The sequence below is a fragment of the Urocitellus parryii genome, chromosome 8, assembly GCF_045843805.1.
Source record: "Urocitellus parryii isolate mUroPar1 chromosome 8, mUroPar1.hap1, whole genome shotgun sequence".
NCBI classification, from domain to species: domain Eukaryota; kingdom Metazoa; phylum Chordata; class Mammalia; order Rodentia; family Sciuridae; genus Urocitellus; species Urocitellus parryii.
Genome location: NC_135538.1, coordinates 104,987,727 through 105,011,446, shown reverse-complemented (window position 1 = coordinate 105,011,446; position 23,720 = coordinate 104,987,727). Strand labels below are relative to the sequence as shown.

The following is a 23,720-nucleotide window of genomic DNA, read 5'->3' as shown; positions in this document are numbered from 1 at the left end:
CTGATAATCCTTTTTGTTTCTATAGAATCAGTGGTAATGTCCTATTTCCAGTTTTGTAACTTAAGTCTCCTCTCTTTTTCTTTTAGACTATCTAGCTAAAATTTTATCAGTTTTTAAAATTTTTTTTCGAAGAACCAACATCAGGTTTCGTGGATTTTCTCTACCATTTTCCTTTCTCTATTTCATTCATCTCTGTTCTAATCTTTGTATTTCCTCCCTTTTTCTAGTTTTGGGTTTAGTGTGTTTTCTAATCCCTTAAGTTATTTGCTTAGATTGTGGATTTGAGATCTTTCTTAGGTTTTGACATAAGCATTTATAGCTACAAATTTTCCCTTTAGCACTGCTTACACCACATCCCATAAGTTTTGGTACACTGTATTTTCATTTTTCTCTATTTTTCTCATTTTCCCCATGATTTCTTCTTAGATGAGCAGATTGCTAAAGAGGGCGCTAACTTCCATAAATTTGTGTTTACCTGGTGGTGTTGTTTCTCCTTGCTTTTTGGAGTTTTGTGTAGCCTTGTGGATGATGCCTGCACGTTTCGGGGAGCAGTGACCTCTCTCTCCCAGATTTACTGACTGGCTTCAGTGGGAAAAGCCTGAGGGTTAGAGGGCACTGCCAGATGCTGAGTGGCTGCACAATCGCTGCCCAGCTCTGCCACTAAGGTCCACATCGGCCAAGACTGAGAGGGTGTTTGGCAGGTTGGGCTGTGAGTGTCTGTGATAGTGGTAATGGTGGCAAGGGTCTTAGGGGCCCTTACTGGCAAAGGTGACTGTGTTCCTCCTATTTCCCTTGGCTTCTGAGGAGGGGAGTGGAGTCCTAGACAAAGCACTTCCTTGTGGAACTGATCCTGGTATGTGGGCATGCTGCTGGCCATGGTGACACTAGGCTTTGGGGCATAGGCACTTTTCTGTTGGTGGAGGTGCCAGTGTTGGAGGCACAAGTGTGATCAATTTTGTTTTGTGATACCCCCATGGCAAATGAAACTCAGCCTCTTTATAAAGCATAAATTATTTAAAAAAACAATTAACTGATGTGGTTAGAATATGTTCATGGTGTTCAATGATTCTTGAAAGAAAACTTACTCTTAAGGTAGCTGTATTACTTAAGGTAAATGACATAAAATGCACAACAGACCAGTTTCCATATTGAACAGAATGTATTGCTCTATGTAACTAAAAAATAAAAATAAAAAAAAAATCCTAGAGCAGATGCTGGTCTTCGACAGAGATATCTCCAACAGCTCAGGGATATTACCATGAATCCAGTTTCCCTGTTGCTTTGCTCTGCCAACTTCATCCTAACAGTGTCTGCTCTTATAGTCTCAAAATAGCTGTCAACAGTTTCTGGATCCAAATGCCTCTTTCTTCACATCCCAGAGGAAGTGACTATTTTTGATCCAGAAGCCTCAACAGAAACCCTCGTAATTAATTGTCCTGTTTAAAACATCTGCCAATTCCCAACTAAACCAATTACTCTGGAAAGGGCAAAAGGGAGTAGGGTTGGAATGTGCTGACTGGCTTCGAGAACAGAGGTCCCCTATGATAGAGTGGAGGGTAAAATCAGCACCCTACAATCTCATGGTTCTCCAGATGAAAAGAGAAGAAGGCATTAGGTGATGGGGAGATGATAACCTACAGGTGATATTGTGATATAGCACGTTTTAAATTTCAGTCTTCCTTTCTGAGGAATGGAGCCCTTTTTCTGAACAGCAGAGATACCTAACTCATTAGAGAAGAGTCACTTGGTCTGATGAGGTAAGAAGATCCATGGGGGCAGGGACAGGGTACCCAATCTGAAGGGGCTGAAGATATATTTTGTAAGTTAAACAGAAAAGGGCTCCTTTCTGAAATTCTTGCTCGGAAAAGATGTGTTGTTTTCGAAGCACTTGTGCCTAAGTATTAAAAATCACTCTCGGATTGCTTCTGTTCTTGACAGCCTTAAATCTTTGCCTCCTAATGAAGTGTCAGAACGAAATGGCCAGGAAAATAATGACTGCAATTTTGCCGACGGTTTCTGTGTTCCTTGGAGTGAGTCACTACTCCTTAGCAAAGCAGTAAGAGGAAAAAAAACATGGCTAAAAATTTATAATGGCTCCTAACAGCCTGGCTCAGTACTAGAATTAACCACATTTCATCCTTCATTCCAACCTCGTTCCTAAACCCTTTTTATTCACCCTCAAGGACATGTGCACACTTAGTAAAAGCATTAGATTGTACAAGTAAATATGAACATTTAATTATATTTAACAACTGGAGTTGAGGGGATACATTTGTTTATATAATACATTCCTCAGAATAAAATGAATTTTCAATTTGTCATTAAACCTGTGGTGGCTTCAATTTGCTCACTTCTCAAAAGCAATTATCTATTTTTATTTTTAAGTATAAAAGGGAGAAAGCTACTTACAACACTTCTCAAATACAAAATTGTGCACTTCTGTAATACAAAATTTACTGAATAAGGAACCACCATTAAAATTATGCTTTCTGTTTGTTTGTTTTTGGTACCAGGGATTGAACACAGGGAGCTTTACCACTGAACCACATCCCCAGCCCTTTTACTGTTTTATTTTGAGACAGGGTCTCACTAGTTGCTTAGGGCCTTGCTAAGTTGCTGATCCTGGCTTTGAATTCTCCTACTGTAATTCTCCTACTACAGCCCCCTCAGTCGCTGGGATTACAGGTATGCACCACCATGCATTTAGTTCTATATACATAAGTATATAGAACTAAATGTGCCCAGAGCTTCATGAATCGTAAACATATAGTTGCCTTCATGTTAACATGCACATATATGACATTCCTATGTGCATTTATTTATTTATTTTTTATTTCCTCAGTTTGATTCTACTCTACCTAGGGAAGATGTGGTTTCTTCTGTGTTATTTACTAATTATTCCCTTCTAATCCAAAAGTCTTTTCTTTTTTTTAAATTGATTTTATTTTTTAAAGACAGTGGAATGCATTACAATTCTTATTACAAATATAGACCACAATTTTTTTTTATCTCTGTTAGTATATAAAGTATGTTCATACCAATTCATGTCTTCATACATGTACTTTGGATAATGATGTCCATCACATTCCACTATCACAGCTAACCCATGTCCCCTTTCTTCCCCTCCTACCCCTCTGCCCTATCTAGAGTTTGTCTATTCCTCCCATGCTCCACCTCCCTACCCCACTATGAGTCAGTCACCTTATATCAGAGAAAATATTCGGCATTTGTATTTTGGGGATTGGCTAACTTCACTTAGCATTATCTTCTCCAACTCCATCCAATTACCTGCAAATGCCACCATTTTATTTTCCTTTATTGCTGAGTAATATTCCATTGTGTATATATGCCACATTTTTTATCCATTCATCTACTGAAGGGCATCTAGGTTGGTTCCATGGTTTAGCTATTGTGAATTGTGCTGCTGTAAACATTGATGTGGCTGTGTCCCTGTAGTATGCTGTTTTTAAGTCCTTTGTGTATAGACCAAGGAGAGGGATAGCTGAGTCAAATGGTGGTTCCATTCCCAGTTTTCCAAGGAATCTCCATACTGCTTTCCATATTGGCTGCACCAATTTGCAGTCCCACCAGCAATGTATGAGTGTGTCTTTTCTTCCACATCTTTGCCAACACTTATTGTTGTTTGTATTCATAATAGCTGCCATTCTGACTGAAGTGAGATGATATCTTAGAGTAGTTTTGATTTGCATTTCTCTAATTGCTAGAGATGATGAACATGTTTTCATATATTTGTTTATTTATTATATTTCCTCTTCTGAGAAGTGTCTGTTCAGGTCCTTGACCCATTTATTAATTGGGTTATTTGTTTCTTTGGTGCTTAGCTTTTTCTAATCCCCCTTCTACTAAACTGCTATGGCAGTTATACAGAGGAGTCATCTGGCACATCTTATATGCCATCTTACGAAGTGAAGCAGGGCTTGCTCTTTGTATTGCTGTCTCATCTCCCCAAACACAATATAAGGTATTCAGGATGTTTTGTGTCTTTGAATCTCCCCAATGTTGTTGTTTGTGTGTTTATTTGCAGTACTGGAGATCGAACCCAAGGCCTCATACAGACTAATTAAGTGCTCTTATCACTGAACTATATACCCCCAGATCATTTTATTTTATTTTTTGAAACAGGGTCTTGCTAAGTTGCCCAGGTTGTCTTCAAACTTGTGATCCTTCTGCTTCAGCCTCCTGAGTAGCTTAGATAGGAATGTGCCACTGTGCCTGCTGAATCCCCCCTCAATTTTAAACAAAGTAACATGAGTTACAATATAAGCTCCTTCATGGTAGGGGCTTTATCTGGTTTGTTTTCTAAAGGTAGCTCCTAGAATCCCGCTTTGACACAAAGCATATACTCAATAAACAATTACTGAATGAAAGAATAATCATATTAATACTATGTGTTTAAAAGACATTTGTTCAATTGAATAATACTATTAAGATAATCTTAGCTATACCTATGCTTTTGATTAATTTTTCAATAGCTTGTGATTTTTATCAATGACCCAAGACAAATCTATGACTCTGTAGCTTAGCTTGCCCTAAGATACATGAAGAACTTCCCTGCCCTGCCCCCAACATGAACTAGAATCAGTTTACATTTCCTAGGAATCCATGCTTTACCAAATATTCCACTTCCCAATATTTGCAGACTTACTTTTATTTATTACACCTTCTTCTAATCTGAGCACCGCTTTCTCTGTAAAATGGTTAATCTTGCCAAAGACCAGGATTATTGTTTTATTCCATCCCTATCATTTCACGCAGTGGTACAGCCAAGCAGGCCTCCTCTAGCAGTGGTGAGAACCAAGGTAAATTCAGCTCATTGGCTTTAGGGTACATGCTGGTTGGGGGTAGAGTAAACACATCACTTTGTGTCAAGATCATCCACTCTCAGATGATCGCCCAAAGGAGTTTTCCTCAGCTCTGAAAATCCCCTCGTCTTATATTTCTCCTTTTAAATCTCATCATTTAAGGTGAGACTTCCTACTATCATGAGTCCTTTCATTTTGCCCTGTTCTATATTTGGTGAAGTCTAATAGTTTACCCTGCTTTCTCCTATTTGTTTTTCTACAAAATACCAGAATTCTCTAGCAATAGAAACCCTGTGATAGGTTTCCTTCCTATGCTGCAGGGAAATATCCAGCAAGGGACTCCTCCTGCAAACCTCTTTCCTGAACTCCCATTATTATCAAGAGGGACTAACAGTTCTTTTATTCTGGTTTTTGGTTGGCAACTGATGGCAGCACCAAGTATTGTTTAGGTAAATTACCAATGTCTTCTGTGTTTACTTTCGAGAGGGACTCTCATACCACCTCAGTGAACTGAGCTCCAAGAAGTGACAGCTGCAAGGCCATAAGAGTATGTGTTCACGATGAACTCAGATTGTCAGCTGCATTGCAGGCAATGCTCTCTGATTCACTGAGTTTTTGGTGTATGAGAAAATAAGTTGGCTCCTGGTACAACAATTAGTAATGGGTGCAATTTTCTGGTGTTTATACTAAGGATTTGTGGAATTAAATTTCTAGTGGAAAGATCAGTCTGGGTATACATTGTCCAAATGAAGTCATTCTCTTTCCCGAACAATTTTTATTTTATCTCTCTTTAAAACAAAATGCTTCATGAGTTGGTTATTTGAACTAGGTAACAGAAAAATTAAGAACATTTTGAAGCAGAAACTTAATTGAAAACTGGATTTAGTATGTTTTTTTAAAAAGATCAGATATATTCAACTTTTGCATTTAACCTGTAGATGTTAGCTATATGATTAATATTTTGCCATACATCAGGTGACTTGAGTTTGCAAAGGAAAACTTTTAAATCGGGCCCCCAACTCTCTCCTATTCTTGACTTATCTATGTCCCCCATCTCTCTTCCAGCCATTTAGATTCAAAACCAAAGTCTACCTCCAACTCTCAGTGGATTAGGGTTTCTAATCATTTTCCAAATCTGGTGAATTCCACCATTCCATATCTCTTGTATGGAATATTAACATAACCATATAACTGAAGTTATATCCCACACCAATCTATTCTACCTAAATCCATTTAATGCTTTATTAGTACCTTGTGAGCTTCATACAAACTCCTAAAGCAGGTATTAAGTTGCCTTCCCAATTGAGCCAATGTACTTTTTCAGTCTTCCTTCTCACCACGATCTATAATTTGGCTTCAATAAGAGTTAAAACCATAAACTCTTAAACCACCCACCTCTGTTCTTAATGACCCTTTGCTCATTCTGTTTCCTCAACCTAAAAGTTGAGCCACTTTCCCCACAAAATCTTCTCTAATCATTCTGACCAGATCTACATTCTCTCTTGAGTCTTCACAGAGGTACTTGGGCATCTCTTATCCTGCAATCCCTGTAGTTATTTATGAATTTTATGTCCCCCTCCACTCCACTATGTGGACACTTCATGAGCGTTGAGAACTTGTCTTACTCATGACCAAGGTTCCTGCAGCTCCTTGCACACAGAAAAAGGCGTAGGACATCCCCAAAACACAGAGCATCTCTATAAAAAAGATGCTATTGGTGGAGCTACACATGTCATGGTATCCTTTATTGTACCCATTACATGAAAACCCAAGCAATGTCTTTTAGCCTCAGAAGCTATCGTGGAAGAGGACAGCAGGCCCTGTTAAAAACAACAGTCATCAGGCAATTTTTGACCATAGGTCCACACTACCTATTTCATTGCCTCTAAAATGGTGAACAATCACTTCTGATATTAAACCTGTGGAGTTTTTTTGGTGGATCTGTCATCTTGTTTCCCATTTGAAACAATGAAACCCTCAACTAAACTACTTTAAACAAATAAGGACATATATTGTATAAAATCATGGGAAGTAGATGAGCTCTTCAAAACAATGATTTAAGTAACTCAGTGCTGTCACGTGGACTCGAGGGATCTTCCCATATCTCTGCTTTGCCATTCATAGATTCCACCCTATTACCAGGGTGTCCCTTTTGAATTTATTGCTAGTAACAATGGGAGACAGAGTGAATCTACTCACATCTAATGGGAAAGAACAAAGGAGGCTTCTCTTCTAATTATAGAAGAAAAGTCTCTCCTTTCAGTCTTATTGGTCTGTTTAGATCATCAGTCTAGCCCAGGATAAATAATTATGTCCAGGCATCAATTTGCTGATGCTTAGGTTTCTAGAATAATTTCTAAAATGAAGGTTTGAGTTTTCGAGGTTGGCTAAGACTAATTAAACCATTTGGAAGAGATATAAATTACTAAAAGTAATTTGACACTCTAAAATACATAAAAAGAATCGATAGAATGGATGCTTATAGAATAAGTAATAATTATGAACTAGAATTACTATTCAAACAACGACTGACTTTTTAAATCAAGAAACTATAATTTTTTAGGTGTAAAATTTTTTAAAAGATTTGTACACCCACTGAGTGAGATTTTGTTACACCGAGATATCAGTGTTTACCTATGGAATCTTCCTCAAGGAAGAAATGAGACTTATTTAGTGTAGACTGAATTCTATGAAGTCAGGGACTGTGCTATTTCCCATACTTAGCAGAGGGTCTGGCATAAGGGAGATAAGTTTAAAATTTTTTTCTGTTTGGATAAATAGTATAAATTTCAGGAAATGAGGCATATTTGTACTAGAACAGGGCATCACACTAAAGATGAATCCTGGGTAGCAGATTCATTTCACTATGGATGATACCCAGGGAAAGGTTTTGCAGAAGGAAACTAACTCTGTAAAGAAAAAAACAACTAACTGCTGCTGTGCTCCAAGGTAAGGATGTTCAATAATCCCAGCAAACATCCACAATGACATTGTAGTTGAAGAAATATCACTCTGTTTTGTTTTTTTAAAAACATAGCACTCAAACCACTTCATTATTATCCTTCGGTGAAAGCCAAGCATTTGATCCAGAGAAGTCCTGCGTCTCTCTGGCATTTGCAAGTGAAATATGTGTTCTCAGGAGGCCTCCCAACAGAAGCCAACACATTCCTACAAAGACATCTCAAAACACCACTGACCAACCAAACAAACTGTCCTCTCCTGGATTTCCCTGTAGTGGAGAGGTTAAGCCAAAGCGTCCCCCTGTGGGCCGCCATCTTTCTGCTGACTTTCTAGATAAATGTGGCCCAGCTGTCTCACTGACCTTCCAGGACACTGGAACTTCCCGCCTCCAAATGCCATGAAGCAGTCCAAGAAAGCATGCTTCTCTAAATTTGCCTTTTTCCAGCGTTCCTGTGGGAAGAAAACATTTTTTTTTTTTCCAAATCAGCCTTATATAAATAAGCTTAACTTTATGTCTCTAGGCTAAAAATGACCTTGTACAGCTAATCCTTGCATATAAAGTTGCAGTGTTGTTGGTAATTTTTTCCAACCTGTTATTAATATCAGACACGATTGTGGTTTTGGAACAGGAACTTATAAATAAAAAGATTGAAAAAGAATTCTGTTAAGTGGTAAATATAAATGATAACATAAATCAACCACAGAATGGACCTAAGGAGAAGTGTATTTATAATAAGGTCTTAGGCTCCATCATAAAATTGGTCTTTGTAATAAATTTAGTAATAAGACACCAACAGCCCTGCCTATTAGAGAAAGCTGAGGACATAGAATGAATACATCTGGTGGCTAGTTTTGACAGTTTTACCTAAAGGCAGAGAATGAACTGAATGGCCTCCTAAGATTCTGTTCAGCCCTGTAACTCTCTAGTTATAAGAAATAGCAGATCACTGTTTTAATTTGCTTTTTATTTTGTTTATTCCTTGGAAACCAATAACACAAGCAATTGCCCGAAAAGTATGAAACAATTCTTCTATTAGAACTGGGGGTATTTACTTTAACATGCCTCCTGTTTTCAGATTAAAAAAAAATTATTTTAAAGTTTGGGATGCTTCTTCCTAAAGCTTTCCTATCTGATTTGTAAGTGCTACACTGTCTACTTTGAAAATTGTACTTTGAAGCCAACTTTGTTTATGTTTATAGTTACTAGAGACATATAGCTGTGTAAAAATATATTTTTAGTTTATTAATTCAAACTCCTACCCCCCCCCCAATTTTTTTTTTAAATCAAAGAGTAATATGTATTGAAAGAGAACTTACAGGTTTGAACAGTTCAGGTTCAGGAAAATACTTTGGGTTTCTGTGTAGCCAAAATGGAGACAGCATCAACAGGTCACCAGAAGGAATAGTAAAATTCTATGATAAAAAAAAATCGGTTCCAAATCATTTTTAAAAATTTCCTTTGAGGAGCATTTGGGTCTTTAAAAATAACGCTACAACTATATTGTAACAACAACAAACATTTCATAATTGATGGTGAGAAAATCTATCTTTTCTGGACAATTCCCTTTTACTATACAACTTGGCAATGACTGACTTCTAATTTTGATTCTTAGTTATACCTACATATATTTGATTACACAGAGGAAAATATTAGGTAAGTGTCAGAATTTTAGAAATGAGTATTAATCCATTCCAAAGCAGCTTTTGATGTTTGATGTTGTGATTTGCAGCCAATGTTCTTCATGGAAACTACAATGAATCTCTAGGTTGTGGAACAAAAAAAAATCTAACTCTGAAGACAGGGACCATGGCCACTATAGCACTGAGGACAGAAGCAGTTGTGTCCTGTCCCTGAGAATACTGAAGATAGTGTCAGGGCAGGGGTCAGTGGATTATTTTATTTTTAAATTATTATTATTATTATTTCGATCCAACAGCAGTTATTGGGGCGGGAAGAAGTTAAGGACAACTGGTTAGGAAAACACAGGAAAAGTCAAGTGTTGTGCATTTATTTGGTGGGGTTTATATTTGGGGTTGCAGTACTCATGGGACTGGGAATAAACAAGGGTTTTCTGAAGCAGAAGAGTGGATGTCATCCTTTCCAATTCATGTGCTAATAAGTTTTCCTGATCTATAGATTATACACCCAGAACTAAAGCTCTTTCATAGAATCTCCCTTTCCTCACCATTTGCGGGAACCACAATATAAGATCTCACAAGTTGTGTGATCACTAGAAGGCGATCAACTTTACTGTAATGAAGTATTTTATGAGGTAATGCTCAGTCATCCTAAGCATGTCTGTTTAACTCTGCATGACTTTGAAATATTCTCACAATATCTGAAAAATACTTTGTGTATACAAATGATATACCTCACAATTTAAAATAGGTCTTTTAATTGTAGCAGAGAGTTGCCAGAACCCCTGTCAACTCCTATGGGAGTTGAATATGTTGAGATTTGGCAAGTAAGAGGAGAGCTGGGGAGAATCAGCTCCCAAACTGGAAAGAGCGAGGCTTTAGCTGGGGTCTTCTAACCATTTTAAAAAGAAAAGGAGAACTCTGAGATTCCAATCCTCAATGTTCATTTTATTTCTGCTGGAATTAAGGCTAGAGGGGTCACAATTACTTCTAAATCAGTTCTAGAGGTACCTAATGTGTATGTGGGGGAGGAACTGGGGGTAGCTCAGGAAAAAATTCTGTCCCTCCCCACCTCACCCCATGGTCCCCACTGTTGTGATTATCACTTGGAGACTGCTCACTGCTGCCACCCACAAATCTGGCTACAGAGTAAAGGGAGTAAAGGAGACTTCAAACAGGCCTCCAGGAACAAAATTAACATTAGCAAGAGGGAGGACACAAGAAAGAATCTTCCAGTACGATGATGATGATGATGAATAGCAGAAAAGAATATGTTAGCTTTTTGCATCATAGAAATCCTCTGAAAAGGCTAACAAATCTCAATCTTTGTTTATATAACAAATGAAGAGAAAGATCCAGAGGAAGACAGAACATTGGCAGGACCAGAATGTAGATCCCCAGTAAAGGGAAGTTTACATCACTCTGTGTTGCAATAACTGCATCGAGCAGACTGACAGAACTGAACCTGGCCAGCCCACCTCACCTGGATGCTGTGAGGCCAAATGAGTTTCATCTGCTTATCTGGAGGCAGACCTTGCTTGAAAAGGGAAGAGAAGGGAAGACTCCCTCTTGTAACTTAAGAAAGGGTATCAAGAGCTAAATGGGTATTAGTGGGTGTAAGCAAAGTGGAGTCCTGAAGAGAAAGGAGGAGTCCTACAAAGGTGAAGGTGAGAGAAAGAGGAAGGAAGGAAGAAAGGAAGGAAGAAAAGAAGGAATCTGAGAATTTATGAAAAGGGAGCAGAATTAACATAAAATATGTTTAAAGAGACTGTCATGAGAGAAAACAGATGAGCCAGTAAAATGAGGAGAACAAATTATAGATCAATCTCTCTCACAAAATTTGACCAGAAATCTGTAGCCAAATATTAACAAAATAAATCCAACAATGCAGAAAAATAATTATATACCATGATCAAGTGAGATTTACTCCAGGTATGAAAGGTTGGTCCGACATTCAAATATCAGCAAGTTTAATCCATTATATCAACAGGATAACAAGAAAATACAACAATCAATCCATGCAGAAAAGTACTGGACAAAATTCAATCCATGGGGCTGGGGATGTGGCTCAAGCGGTAGCGCGCTCGTCTGGCATGCGTGGGGCGCTGGGTTCGATCCACAGCACCACATAAGAATAAAATAAAGATGTTGTGTCCACCGAAAACTAAAAAATAAATATTAAAAAATTCTCTCTCTCTCTTTAAAAAAAAATTCAATCCATGATGAAAGTTATCGGAAAAGTAGAGAAAAGCAAAATGTCTTCAATTTGATAAAGAGCATCTAAAAAAAAAAAAACCCTAAGCACAACTTTATATTAATGGTAAAACATAAAACATTTTCAGGCCGGGGATATAGCTCAGTTGGTAGAGTCCTTGTCTTGCATGCACAAGGCCCTGGGTTTGATCCCCAGCAAAAATAAATAAATGAATGCTTTTCACTCTAGATCAGGAACAAAGTAATATCTAATGTTTCCACTAGTAGTCAACATAGTGCTGGAAGTTAGTGCCAGTGTAATAAAGCAAGAAAATAAAATAAAAGGCACACAGATAACAGAGAAAGAAACAAAAATATTATCCACATTAAAAAATTCCTATAATCTATAAAAATACTCCTAGACAGTCAATAAATTATGTTTAGCAAAGTTGCAGATACAATGTCAACACACAAAAATCAAATGTAATTTCTATAATTAATATACAACTGAAAACCAAACTTTAAAAAATACCATTAAATGAAAGTTTCAAAATGAATGATATGTTCAAGTTATAAATATTTTTTTTTAAATCACCCACAGGATCTGTATGCTTAAAGCAACAATTAAGAATACCTACTGACAGATGAATAACTAAGTTGTAATTGCTAATTATTTACTAATCAAAATACAAATGTGTCTTAATAAAAGTTCAATAAAGTTGTAGTGCCATTCAGGGATTAACATATTTCTCTACTTAACTGAAACCAAGCAGAATATTTCCTCTCAAAGAATATTCTCACGCGTAGCCACAACTTGAATCAATTAATGATTTGATTAATGAAAAACAGGGAACTGTCCTGCTAAAACAAAAGTCTATTATTTACGTGAGACCAGTTAAACAAACTTTGTCTCCTTTGGAAGAAACACTCATTAACTATTATAAGATTTGAATTTTTATCTCTTTTGTGTTCTACTCCAAAATTCCCTTGGTTTGAATTCAAGCACTCATAAGCTATGTATTAACAAAAGTAAACAAGGGTGAAAGACTGAGTAAATGTGATCACTCGAGAAAATGTAGGCCGTAAATCAAATCACTCTAAAATAAATTCATTCTGCCTGATTGACTCACAAATACGTAATGGAAAGTCTGCCAATGTACACATACCTTTTCATGGTGCACATGAGAATATTCCCCTGCTTTTCATAGAAAGCCCCTCTCTTCCTCACTCAGCTGCTCACTCCTAGTATCAACTGAGATTATCCATGACTTTCCTGCTATCTTTTACCACATCTGCAATCTGTGGCCTGAAATCGTCTTCTAGTTATCCAAAAGAATTTTTTTTTTTTTTCACATTCTGAACTCCTCAACCCATTGTGGCTTGAGAACTAATTGGTTGAATTGGCAGAGAAGAGACCATCTGATCCACCTGCTTGATTTGAACGGGATGACACTGATTCTAACATAGGATCACGTGGTCAGAAAGATGAGCACAAGGTTATATTCTACATTAATGAAATGGTGCCTACAACTTATATTAGTAACCTGTTCCAGGGTCACTTAGTGCTTACTAGAATTTCAGGACTTATACAATAATGTGTGCTATCAAAATTCCAATGACATTTTCCACAGAAACAGAAAAAATAATCCTAAAACTCACATGGAATCACAAAAGACCCTAAACAGCCAAATCTATCTTGACCAAAACAAGCAAAGCTGGAGGCATCGTGCTATGTGACTTCAAAATACACTACAAAGTGATACAACCATACAACCATGATCAAAACCTCATGGTTGGGTCTGGGGCTAGGGCTCAACAGTAGTGCACCTGCCTGCCATGTGTGAGGCACTGGGTTTGATTCTTAGCACTGCATATAAATAAATAAAATAAAGATCTATCAAAAACTAAAAATAAAACTAATTTTTTTAAAATCATGGTACTGGCAGAAAAACAGACACACAGACCAATAGAACAGACACACAGACTAATGGAAGAGACACATAGACCAATGGAATAGAATACAGGGCCCAGAAATAAAAACATGTATTTAAAGTCAACTGATTTTGATAGAGGTGCCAAGAGTACCCAATGGAGAAAGGATAGTCTCTTTAATAAATGGTGCTGGGGAAACTGGCTACCTGTATGCAGAAGAAACATATCAGATCCTTATCTCAAAAATATGCAAAAATCAACTCAAAATGGATTGAACTTAAGACCTAAAATGGTAAAGCCAGTAAAATACAACATAGGGGGAAATCTCCCTGATATTTTTCTGCATGGGCAACAAAAGCAAAAACTGACAGATGAAATTACATTAAATTGAAAAGCTTCTGCACAGCCAAGGAAACAGTCTTTACCAAAGTAAAGAGATACTATAGAATGAGAGAAAATATTTGCACTTCATACTATCTGAGAAGAGTTAATATCACAAATATATTAAGCACTCAATAGAAAGGAAAAAAAACTGATTAAAAAAAGTCAAAGGATATAAATTGACACGTCTCAAAAGAAGTCATACTAGTGGCCAACAGGTATACAAAAAAATACTCAACATCACTAATAATCAGGAAAATGCAAATCAAAGCCATAACAACACTTCATATCTGTCAGAATTTCTATTATCAAAAAGATAAGTGTTAGTGAAGATGTGGAGTAAAGAGAAGCCTGGCAAACTGTTGCTGGTTTGTAATGTAAATTAGTACAGCCATAATGGAAGAACAGTATGGAGTTTTCTTAAAAACTTAAAACTACCATATAATCCAGCTGCCTCAGTACTTAGCATATTTTCAAAGAATATGAAATCTGTACACTAAAGAGATATCTGCACTCCCATTTTTGCTTCAGCATTCTTTATAGTATCCTGATATGGAATCAACCTGTGTCCATCAGCAGATAAACAGATAAAGAAAAATTCACACATACACACCAAGAAATACTATTCAGCCTTTTAAAAGAAGTAAATCCTGTCATTTGCAACAACGCAAATGAGCCTGGATGACATTATGTCAAATGATATACACAGAAACAGACAAACAAATACCACACACAGTGACACTTATAAAGTAGAATCTAAAGACGTTGGAACCAGATGAGAGGAAAGAATGAGAGTTACCAGGGGCTGAGGGACCGAGAGGGACCTGGAGAAATGTTGGTCAAGTGATACAAAATTTCAGTTATATAGTAAAAATGAGTTCGAGATATCTATAGTGTAATACGTTGACTATAGTTAATAACAATGTATTGTATTCTTGAAAATTGCTAATAAAGACATGTTGAAAAATAATAAGTATATGAGACAATATATATGTTAATTAGCTTGATTTAGGCATTCTACCTGTTTGCAAACTACAAAATGTTCTATATGATAAATATATCACATATATATACACATATATATCCAAATATGTATATTCAAATTTAATTCATCCTTTAAAAATAAGTTAAAATTAATCAGTAATATATCAATTAAAAATAAAATATATAAGCAAATAGGTACTTTTTTTTCCTAGAAGGTTGATCATTTTAAAACAAAAAACCCAAAGCTTACCAAAATTTTAATTGGCTTCATTACTTTTCTAGTAATAATACCAGGGGCTCTTAACCGAATGGTTTCCAAAATGCACCATTTAATGAGAAGGAGCTTCTTCAAGTCTTTCTCAGTCACTTTAATCTTGTCTTTACCTGCAAAGAGAACTTCTTTAAAATGGGGGGAAAAAAAAAAGAGAGATAAGCTCAAGAGACCAGAAAGTGATTTTCTGTAAAGCGCCTTAACAGAGAGTAAATGCTATCTCTAGCAAGTCAAGTGTTACTGTTGCTATTACTTTCTGCCTCTTATTCTGTGACAGGATGTGTTGGTCTCCACCTTGGCTCCCACAGTCTTATGATGATGAAATGACTGAGACAGCCCTTATCAGGAAGGGGTTCAGTTTTCCCTCATTTCATCCTTCCTCATCCAAATTGAGAATTCCTATTGTAACAACAATAAAATCGTGGCATCAAATGAATAAAGAATAAGCCATAAAAAGCTACCTGGCTTTCTTTTTCTGTCTTTTCCCTGACAATTATTTTTTTTTAAATCCTTTATTTCAAAAGATCCCAAAAGCACATTTAGAGAGGGACAGTGGTCTCTGGGACCTCAGCTGGAACTGTGAGTGTGCCCTCTCAGGATGGGAGCTGTGACTTTCCTGAAGTACATGTGTCCTTTAATATTTAGAAGAAGGATCCTGGAAAAGGATTAGAGGTCAATCTTTGTATGGTCAGGCTTTTCAATCCCATTAGACAGCCTAGAGAGTGATATTTCAAGAAAAATATTTTCTTTTTGAAAATTATTTAAGACAACACAGCTTTCAGTTGGTGTGGACAGTACTTGCTTAGTAAAAGTCAACAACATTGTCAATCTAATTAAGCTGACCCATTCCTCTTTCATTTCTACATCTTGGCCATTTGGGGAGAGGGTGGGCGAGAGTGAGGTAGGGGATCTCCATCCGTGTCTCTTGGACTCTGCACATGCATGTGGCCTAATGCATAAATAGCTGTTGAAGAGCAACCACAAAAATAATACTAACTGAAAACCATCTTGATATGGCATGGAAAGAGAGTGGTAGCACAATCTTTACTTGCTTTCTACTTTTCTTGAATTATCTCTATGTTTCTTAAGGGACAGTTCGGGAAAATAATTTAGAGAGTCTATAGCTGAACTTAGCAATTCTTAAAATGACTGAGATTCTGCATATGTAACAAATATCATTTCACAGTTGGTAACTTAATGGAGAACAAAGTATGTGGCATTTCAGGAAACCGGGAAATTTAGGTATCAGAAGGTCTTTACCATCAAAAAGATTGTAAATTAAAACTGAAGAAAGGACAAGTACTTTCTTTGAACAAGGTTAAAGAGAAATCTAGAGGTTGTAATTGGTGGATTAGTTTATGAGTGACACACATAGAGTAGTGCCTAGCCTGTAGTAAGTGCTCAATACAAAACATTGTTTGTAACTGCTACCATTACTGTTAGTATGAATTTCATGTTTCTATAGGATCCATACTTCCTAATATGGTTTTATTCCATAGCTGATACATTTTTTTCCTGAAACCTTTATTGGGAGAGAAATCTATAGATTGGAGGAACACACCTAAAACTATTTTGACATCATGTCTGAGGAACTATTTCAATTCCTCTGCTCTGGTCTGGATATGGTTTGTTCCTGTGCTGTAAACTTGGTCCTGAATGCAACCTATAGAAAGGTGTGGGACCTGTACATGGTGGAACCTAGAGGGAGGTAATCAGATTGTGCTCACCTGATGAAGGGGGTGATGCTTGCCTTGCATGACTGGATTAATTACCGAGAGATGGGGTTGATAAAAAGTCAGGATGCCCCCAGTGCTTGACCTCTCCTGCACACAGTTGTTTCCCTTTCTGATTCTCTGCCATGTTGAGAAATAGCCATGGACTCTCTCTAAACACACAAGGCTATTTAGACTTTCTAGCCATCAGAATTGTGAGACAAATAAATGTCTTTTCTTTTCAATTTTCCCAGCTTTGGATATTCTGTTATAGTAACACAAAACCAAATATGATACTCATTCCATAGATATTTATTGAGCACCTCTAGCAAGTTTGCAAGTACTAAGTATAAAGATGAATGTCAGGGCACTGACTCTTAATACCCTGATACAGGTGACAAACAACTAAAAGGAGTTAACTTGTAATAAGTGCTACCACATTAGAGTGTACTACTGCCTGTGGGCGTACAGTGGTGACAATGCCAGACAGGAAAAGGAGATGCTGAAGAGGCTTCTTAGAAGTAAAATTAAAAAAAAAAAAAGTCAGCTACCTGAAGATAAAGGGCATGTCCAGATAACAAGAATTCATGTGTCTGGAGCAGAGTCCAATGCAGAAGGTGATTAGATTGATCTCTTTTTTAAATATATTAAATAATTTGGATAATTATGTTTTGATGGGCTCCTCCAAACAGGGTAAGATTCCATTTGTTGTGGATTTTATTTCTCCTATTCCCAGACTTACACTCAGTATCTGACATAGTGCCTGGTACATATTATGCACTCCATATATTTTTATTGAATGAATGAGTGTATATCTAACATGGTGGTAGGGAAGATCAATTAAAAAACTTGAAGCAAGGACCTTGGCATTAGACCAGAGACCCTGCACTTACTAGAAGAAAAATTAGGCCCTCTAACATGTTAGCTTAGGAACCAACTTCAATAAGACTCCTTAAGCATAAGAAGTAAAATCAATAATCAATAAATGGGATGGTATCAAACTGAAAAGCTTCTTTGTGGCAAAAAAAATCAAGAATGTGAACAGATATCCTGCAGAATGGGAGAAAATCTTTACCACCACTATAGAAAACAGTATGGAGATTACTTAGAAAACTTAGACTGGAACCACCATTTGACCCAGTTATCCTACTCCTTGTTATATACCCAAATGACTTAAAATTACCATACTACAGTGATGCAGCCACATCAGTATTTATAGCAGGTCAATTCACAATAGCCAAGCTATGGAAACAACCTAGATACCCTTCAATAGATGAATAGATAAAGAAAATGTGTTATATATATGCAATGGAGTATTACTCAGTCATAAAGAAGAATGAAATAATGGCATTTGCCAGTATATGGATGACCTGGAAAATATCATTCTAAGTGAAATAAGCCAATACCCCCCAAAAGCAAAGGCTGAATGTTTTCTCTGATTTGTGGATGTTAACCTAAAATAAGGGAAGTTGGGGAGGGGAATAATAGAAATCCATTGGATTAAATAAAAGGAAATGAAGGGATAGGAAGTAGGAGGGGAAGAGGAAAGACAGCAGAATTAATCAGGCATAACTTTCCTAGCCTTGTATTTGAATACATGACAGGGTAAATTTGCACCATGTACAACCACAAGAGTGGGATCCTAAATAGAAAAAGTTGTACTCTATGTATGTATAATTTGCCAAAATACATTCTACTGTCATGTATTACTACATAAGAATTTTTAAAAAAGCAGGGTGAGGTGGTGCACATCTGTACTCCCAGCTCTTCAGGAGGTGGAGGCAGAAGGATTACAAGTTGTAGGCCAACTTGGGTAACTTAGTGAGATCATGTCTCAAAATAAAAAGGAGTGAGGATGTAGCTCAGTGACACAGCATGGCTGAGTTTGATCCCCCAAAACCCAAACAAACTCACTTGTAGTTTGTGTAGAGCAATGGGAGATGTTTAGAAAAGTCAAATTTGAAAGATATTTCTGAGGGACAATACGAAGATATTTTAAAAAGAATGTAGTAAGAACCTGGTATATACTGGACCAATGGTTCTCCAACATTAAGTGTATATTACCATCATGTGAAAGGGTTATTGAAATACAGATAGATTGTAGGACCCAAGAGTCAGTAGGCCTGGGGGGGCCAAGAATTAATATTCTTCCAAGTTCTCAGGTGATGTTGATGCTGCAGGTCCCAGGATCATATTTTTTAAAATATTTTTTTAGTTATAGATGGACACACAATATCTTTATTTATTTTTATGTGGTGCTGAGGATCAAACCCAGTGCCTCCCATTTGTGAAGCAAGTGCTTTACCACTGGGCTACAGCCCCAGTCCCCAGGATCATATATTAAGAAACACAGTGCTAGATTAAAAGACGTAGAAAATACCCCTGGATTTTACTTCTTAAACATCCTAGACTTAAAACAGTTCTTATTACTAGTTTTTAAGTGATCTCTTCTATTTGAAGAAAATTGAGACAAACATACTAAGTGAATAAAAATGACAATTTAAATCAGAAACCCCGAGTATCTATGTTGCCAACTGAAGGCTTTTATCAGCATGAACGTACAAGATGAAAAGGACTTTCACTTTTTATGAACCATAAAATTAGATAATGTGATGATTAATTCTAAACTTTTAATTATCCATAATTTTAGAAATGTGCCCCAAATTATATCATTTTTGCAGCTCAAAAAGTGTTATCCTCATCAGAAAAGGAATGCCAACACACCTGCTGGGGGCCCTGGCTGAGCTTGCCATGTGGCCACATATAAACTGGCCCTAAAAGCAGTAGTACTCACCTGTTTCTATGTCATCTGTAGCAGCTTTTACATCATTGTGGCAAATTTTAAAAGAGGCCACATAAAGCCTAAAATATTTACTTTCTGGCCTTATATAGAAAAAGGGACCTCAAGGGAGCAAGCTATCAGTTTGCTCCTCATTGTACCTCCAAATGCTAAAAAGTCCAGATTTTATTTCAGCATTTAGATTTTATAAACACTATAAATTCCAGGTTGTCTTTACTGTTCCTATTATTTACATAAGCTAGTCAAGTATACAATGCATAGTATCTGAATAACCCTGTAAAATACAGTTATTTTATAAGGCAAACATAGACCATAACTAAAGGGGAGAAATCTTTGTGTAAAAGATATGCTATTATAATGGTCTTCAAATTATGTTCAGGTACCCAGAGGGCACATGGGAACAGATAAGGCTAAGAAGATCAATTTCCTGATTCTCTACATTTGGGTTTGCTCTTTTTCTAAAACAGATCTTAGAAAATACTGTGTTGCAATTCTTTTTCCCACTTCCTTATACAGTCACCTTTTCCTCACTTCCCAACAGAATGTCCTGTCTCTTAGCCACCCTGATTTATATCTGCTGCACTAAAGCTGCTGTGTTTTCCCTGAGGTCCAAACATCTCTTGGGTACCAGACAAAAGGGCAATTAGATAACACCATGCACCTGAGGGAAAAGTACTTGAAAGCAAAGTAAAACAGGCATAGGAAAAAAATTCTGTCAACAGACATGTCTTATTCTATATATGTATCCACAAGCCTTTGCTCATAAGCCATGTATCTGTTTCCATGATGTCCACCTATCTTAGAATGACAACTCAAAAGTGAGATGAGTGTCACAGCAACACATATTAACGTGTTTGATTGATTAAAAAAAAAACTAAGATATTTTCCATTAGAAAATAAATAAGTCAGACCAACTCAGAAAGTCAAAGATGGTGTGTGTTATCTCATATGTGGAAGTTATAGAGGATAAAGAAAAAGACAGGTGTGGGGAATCTCATGAACCAAAGGAGGCCGAGTAGAGGAAAGGAACCGGGAAGGATCATGTGCATGGTATGAATATGCTACAGCAAGTCACTGTTGTGTATAATTACAATGCACGGATAGAAAATGTGGGGATATGGGAGGAAAATAGTTGGATTGGTTGATCAGTTGGATACTTAAGGACTGGCTTTGTGAATTAGGTTATAAGGCAGCCATTTTTCATAACTGACTGAATTAAATCTGCAACTTTTGACATATAAATATTTTAAAAACACAAAGAGCATATAGACAATATATCAGGAAATGTTTAAAAATAAGATTACAAATAGAAGACATCAATTTAAGTGCATGAAGGGATACAGAATTCTTTTAGAATGTACTTGCAAGGAAAAGGAAGGATGGGAGGAAGGAAGGGAAGGAGGGAGGGAGGGAGGGAAGGAAAACAGTGCCTAACAGCATATATTAAGACACGAAGCCCTGGTAGAAACTCTGAATGTCTGTTATGAGACAGAAATGACAGGGTATTGGAGTGGCTGCAGTGTGCATGGTGAAGAAGACACAGGCTGGAAATTTTTCCTCCTCCTCTTCTTCCTCCTCCTCCTGCTCCTCCTCTTCCTTTTTCTCCTTCTTCTTCATATTAGGGATTGTACCCAGGGGTGCTTAACCACTAAGCCATATCCACAGAAGGGTAGTAGAGATTTCTAATAAGAGACAGGGGCCCAAGTACTTGGCATGTGACTGATAACCTAGTAGAGGGTGAAGAAAGATTCTGTTGGGCTGAATGACAGGTCTTTTAAGTTGTTCCTGACTGCAGGATATTTTCTTTCTTTCTTGCCCCATATGTTTGTTATTTTTAAAATGTCAGCTAACACCTAACTTTAAATTAACACTGGAGAAATGAAGATCTGGGGTATGTCCAGGGAGGCAATGCCATATGGGAAAGAGGCAGATGACGAAAATGGAAAAGAGCAGACCTTGAAAACTCAGCAAATGCAGGAACCAAGGGTCAGAGAAGACTAGAAGCCACCTCCTTACTCTATCTCTCTCATTTTTCCCTCCAAAAGTTCCTAGAAATCTGAGACAGAGTTCAGATCTATTTCACCTTTATCCTGAAAACCAAGGAGGCCCCAGGAAGCTAGGACCCTTGACATACAGAATGAATATATATAAAATGAGCAGTAACCTACAATTCAGGTTCAAAATGTAACTTGTGTTTTTAAAAAAGTTCTCTAAAAACCTATTGAGAACAGCTACATTGGACAAATTCACCAAACATTCCTTCTAATTGTTTTTTCTGTTTTACTTTGTTGCTGCTATAGGATATGGAAAAGAAATGTTTTTCTATTTGAGGAAAGATAGGGGGTGATCACCAGTCAAGTTTTTATATTTGAAACGAGATCTGTGACATTCCAAAGTGACCCACCTATGCCAAGGCAGGCAAAATTCTAGGCCCCCAAAAGTTTGAGCTTTAGTAATGGTAAAGTTTCTAACCTCATTTAGAAAAAAGAAGTTCTGTGTTAAGTATTATTGTTATACTTGACCGAATTATTAAGTACAAAAACATTTTAAATTGCATTATATAATACAGAAACAAAGGCTTGTTTTGAGTTGAAGATATTTCAAACTATGACCTATAAATGTATGAGAGATGGAGACTACACTTGGAAAATAAGTGTTTTGATCAAATATTTTTAGTTTCTCAAATCCCCGTGTGATGTGGAAAAATAAAGTAGTATTCTTGGACTAAGCAAAGAAAAATGAAATATACTAAGTTTTCAAACATCTTTAGAATAAAAGACCTTTTTTTCATTAAAACTCTTAGAAATAGCTCTGTACCCATACTGTGAATATTTCAATGCACATCTGTGGTTTGTTCCTCCAGCTTTGTGCCTCTAAAATTAGAAGGCTCCCCTTGGAAGGATGCCAAGGTAATCATCAGAAGGGCTGGAGCCTAACTGAGACCAGGACCACTACAGAAGACAGACAAGGAAAGAAACTATGGGTGATCTGGGATAAAATTTAGAAGTCATCTGCTCAACTCTTGGCATAAATACAACAAAATCAAACCTTAGGATATCTGAAACCAAATAAAAGATGATTCTTGTATTCATAAATAGCAAAAAATGTTTCTAAAATATCATATATAGCTTTGACATTAAAGTCATAATAACAAGCAAAACAGTGTAACCATGAATTGTTAAGTATATGCAATAGATTGAAATTCCAGGACTCCAATCACTGGTTCACTCCATAGAAATTTGCTACATTATCTCTTAGGTACTAGCTCAAGCATAGGTGCTATGGGAGATAAGCTGAGAATAACAGTAATGTATTGGCTGTCTTATCTCACAAATATTTTGGATCTCTGCATTTATTCCTCATAGCTACATACCGGCTAATCCACTCTCAGAGAGATTCATGTGTCCAAGGAGACAAAAAGCATCAGGGCAACCTTCAAACCAATGGCCATCTATACTGAAAGCCCTTGAGCTTGCTAACATGCCACAGCACTTCCCCAGAGAGGAGAAAGGAAAGAGCAATACCCACATGGCCTTAAAGGATCTTGGACCCAAGGACAGAGAACAATATGTGTATAAAAATAACTAAGTTTCACAGGAGAGGATTCAAGTGGATGTCAGTGGAGTTCATTCCCTTTCACCTGGGGCTGGAATTTAAACTAAGCCTAGAAGGATGGATCTGAGTCACCCAGGCAGAAAGAACACGAACAAATTCCAATATTCGTCATAAAAATAAGATTTCTTGGACTTGAAAGAAAGAAACATGAGTCAAATAGAATTGCTACAGGAAGTCCCTCTTTTGAGAGATGGCTCCTCTGGTTTAGTAGTATTTTAAACCACTTTTCCATACGCACAACACAAACACAGTAGGAAACAAGTTAATATATGAAAAAATTATTATGATAGTCCTGTAACAACATTATATAATGACTTTGCTAATAACTGTGGGGAAATATTCCCTGATCCGATGGGAAAAAAAAAAAAAAAGGATTGGTAGGCATTTGATGAGTCATCCAGACCTTTTGA

The 23,720-nt window shown here is 36.9% G+C and overlaps 1 protein-coding gene across 4 annotated transcripts in view; it reads right to left on the bottom strand.

Annotated features, from left to right (window-relative positions):
* The window catches only part of Cyp39a1 (cytochrome P450 family 39 subfamily A member 1), a 115,302-nt gene that overhangs the window by 14,050 nt on the left and 77,532 nt on the right, over positions 1-23,720 (bottom strand). For all 4 annotated transcript variants that reach the window (XM_026394473.2, XM_026394474.2, XM_026394476.2 and 1 more), the window contains 3 exons: positions 15,163-15,296; positions 9,102-9,197; positions 8,146-8,234 (listed from right to left, as the gene is read on the bottom strand). In XM_026394473.2, the coding sequence (XP_026250258.2) occupies positions 8,146-8,234; positions 9,102-9,197; positions 15,163-15,296 (319 nt within the window). The remainder of the gene's footprint in view (positions 1-8,145; positions 8,235-9,101; positions 9,198-15,162; positions 15,297-23,720) is intronic.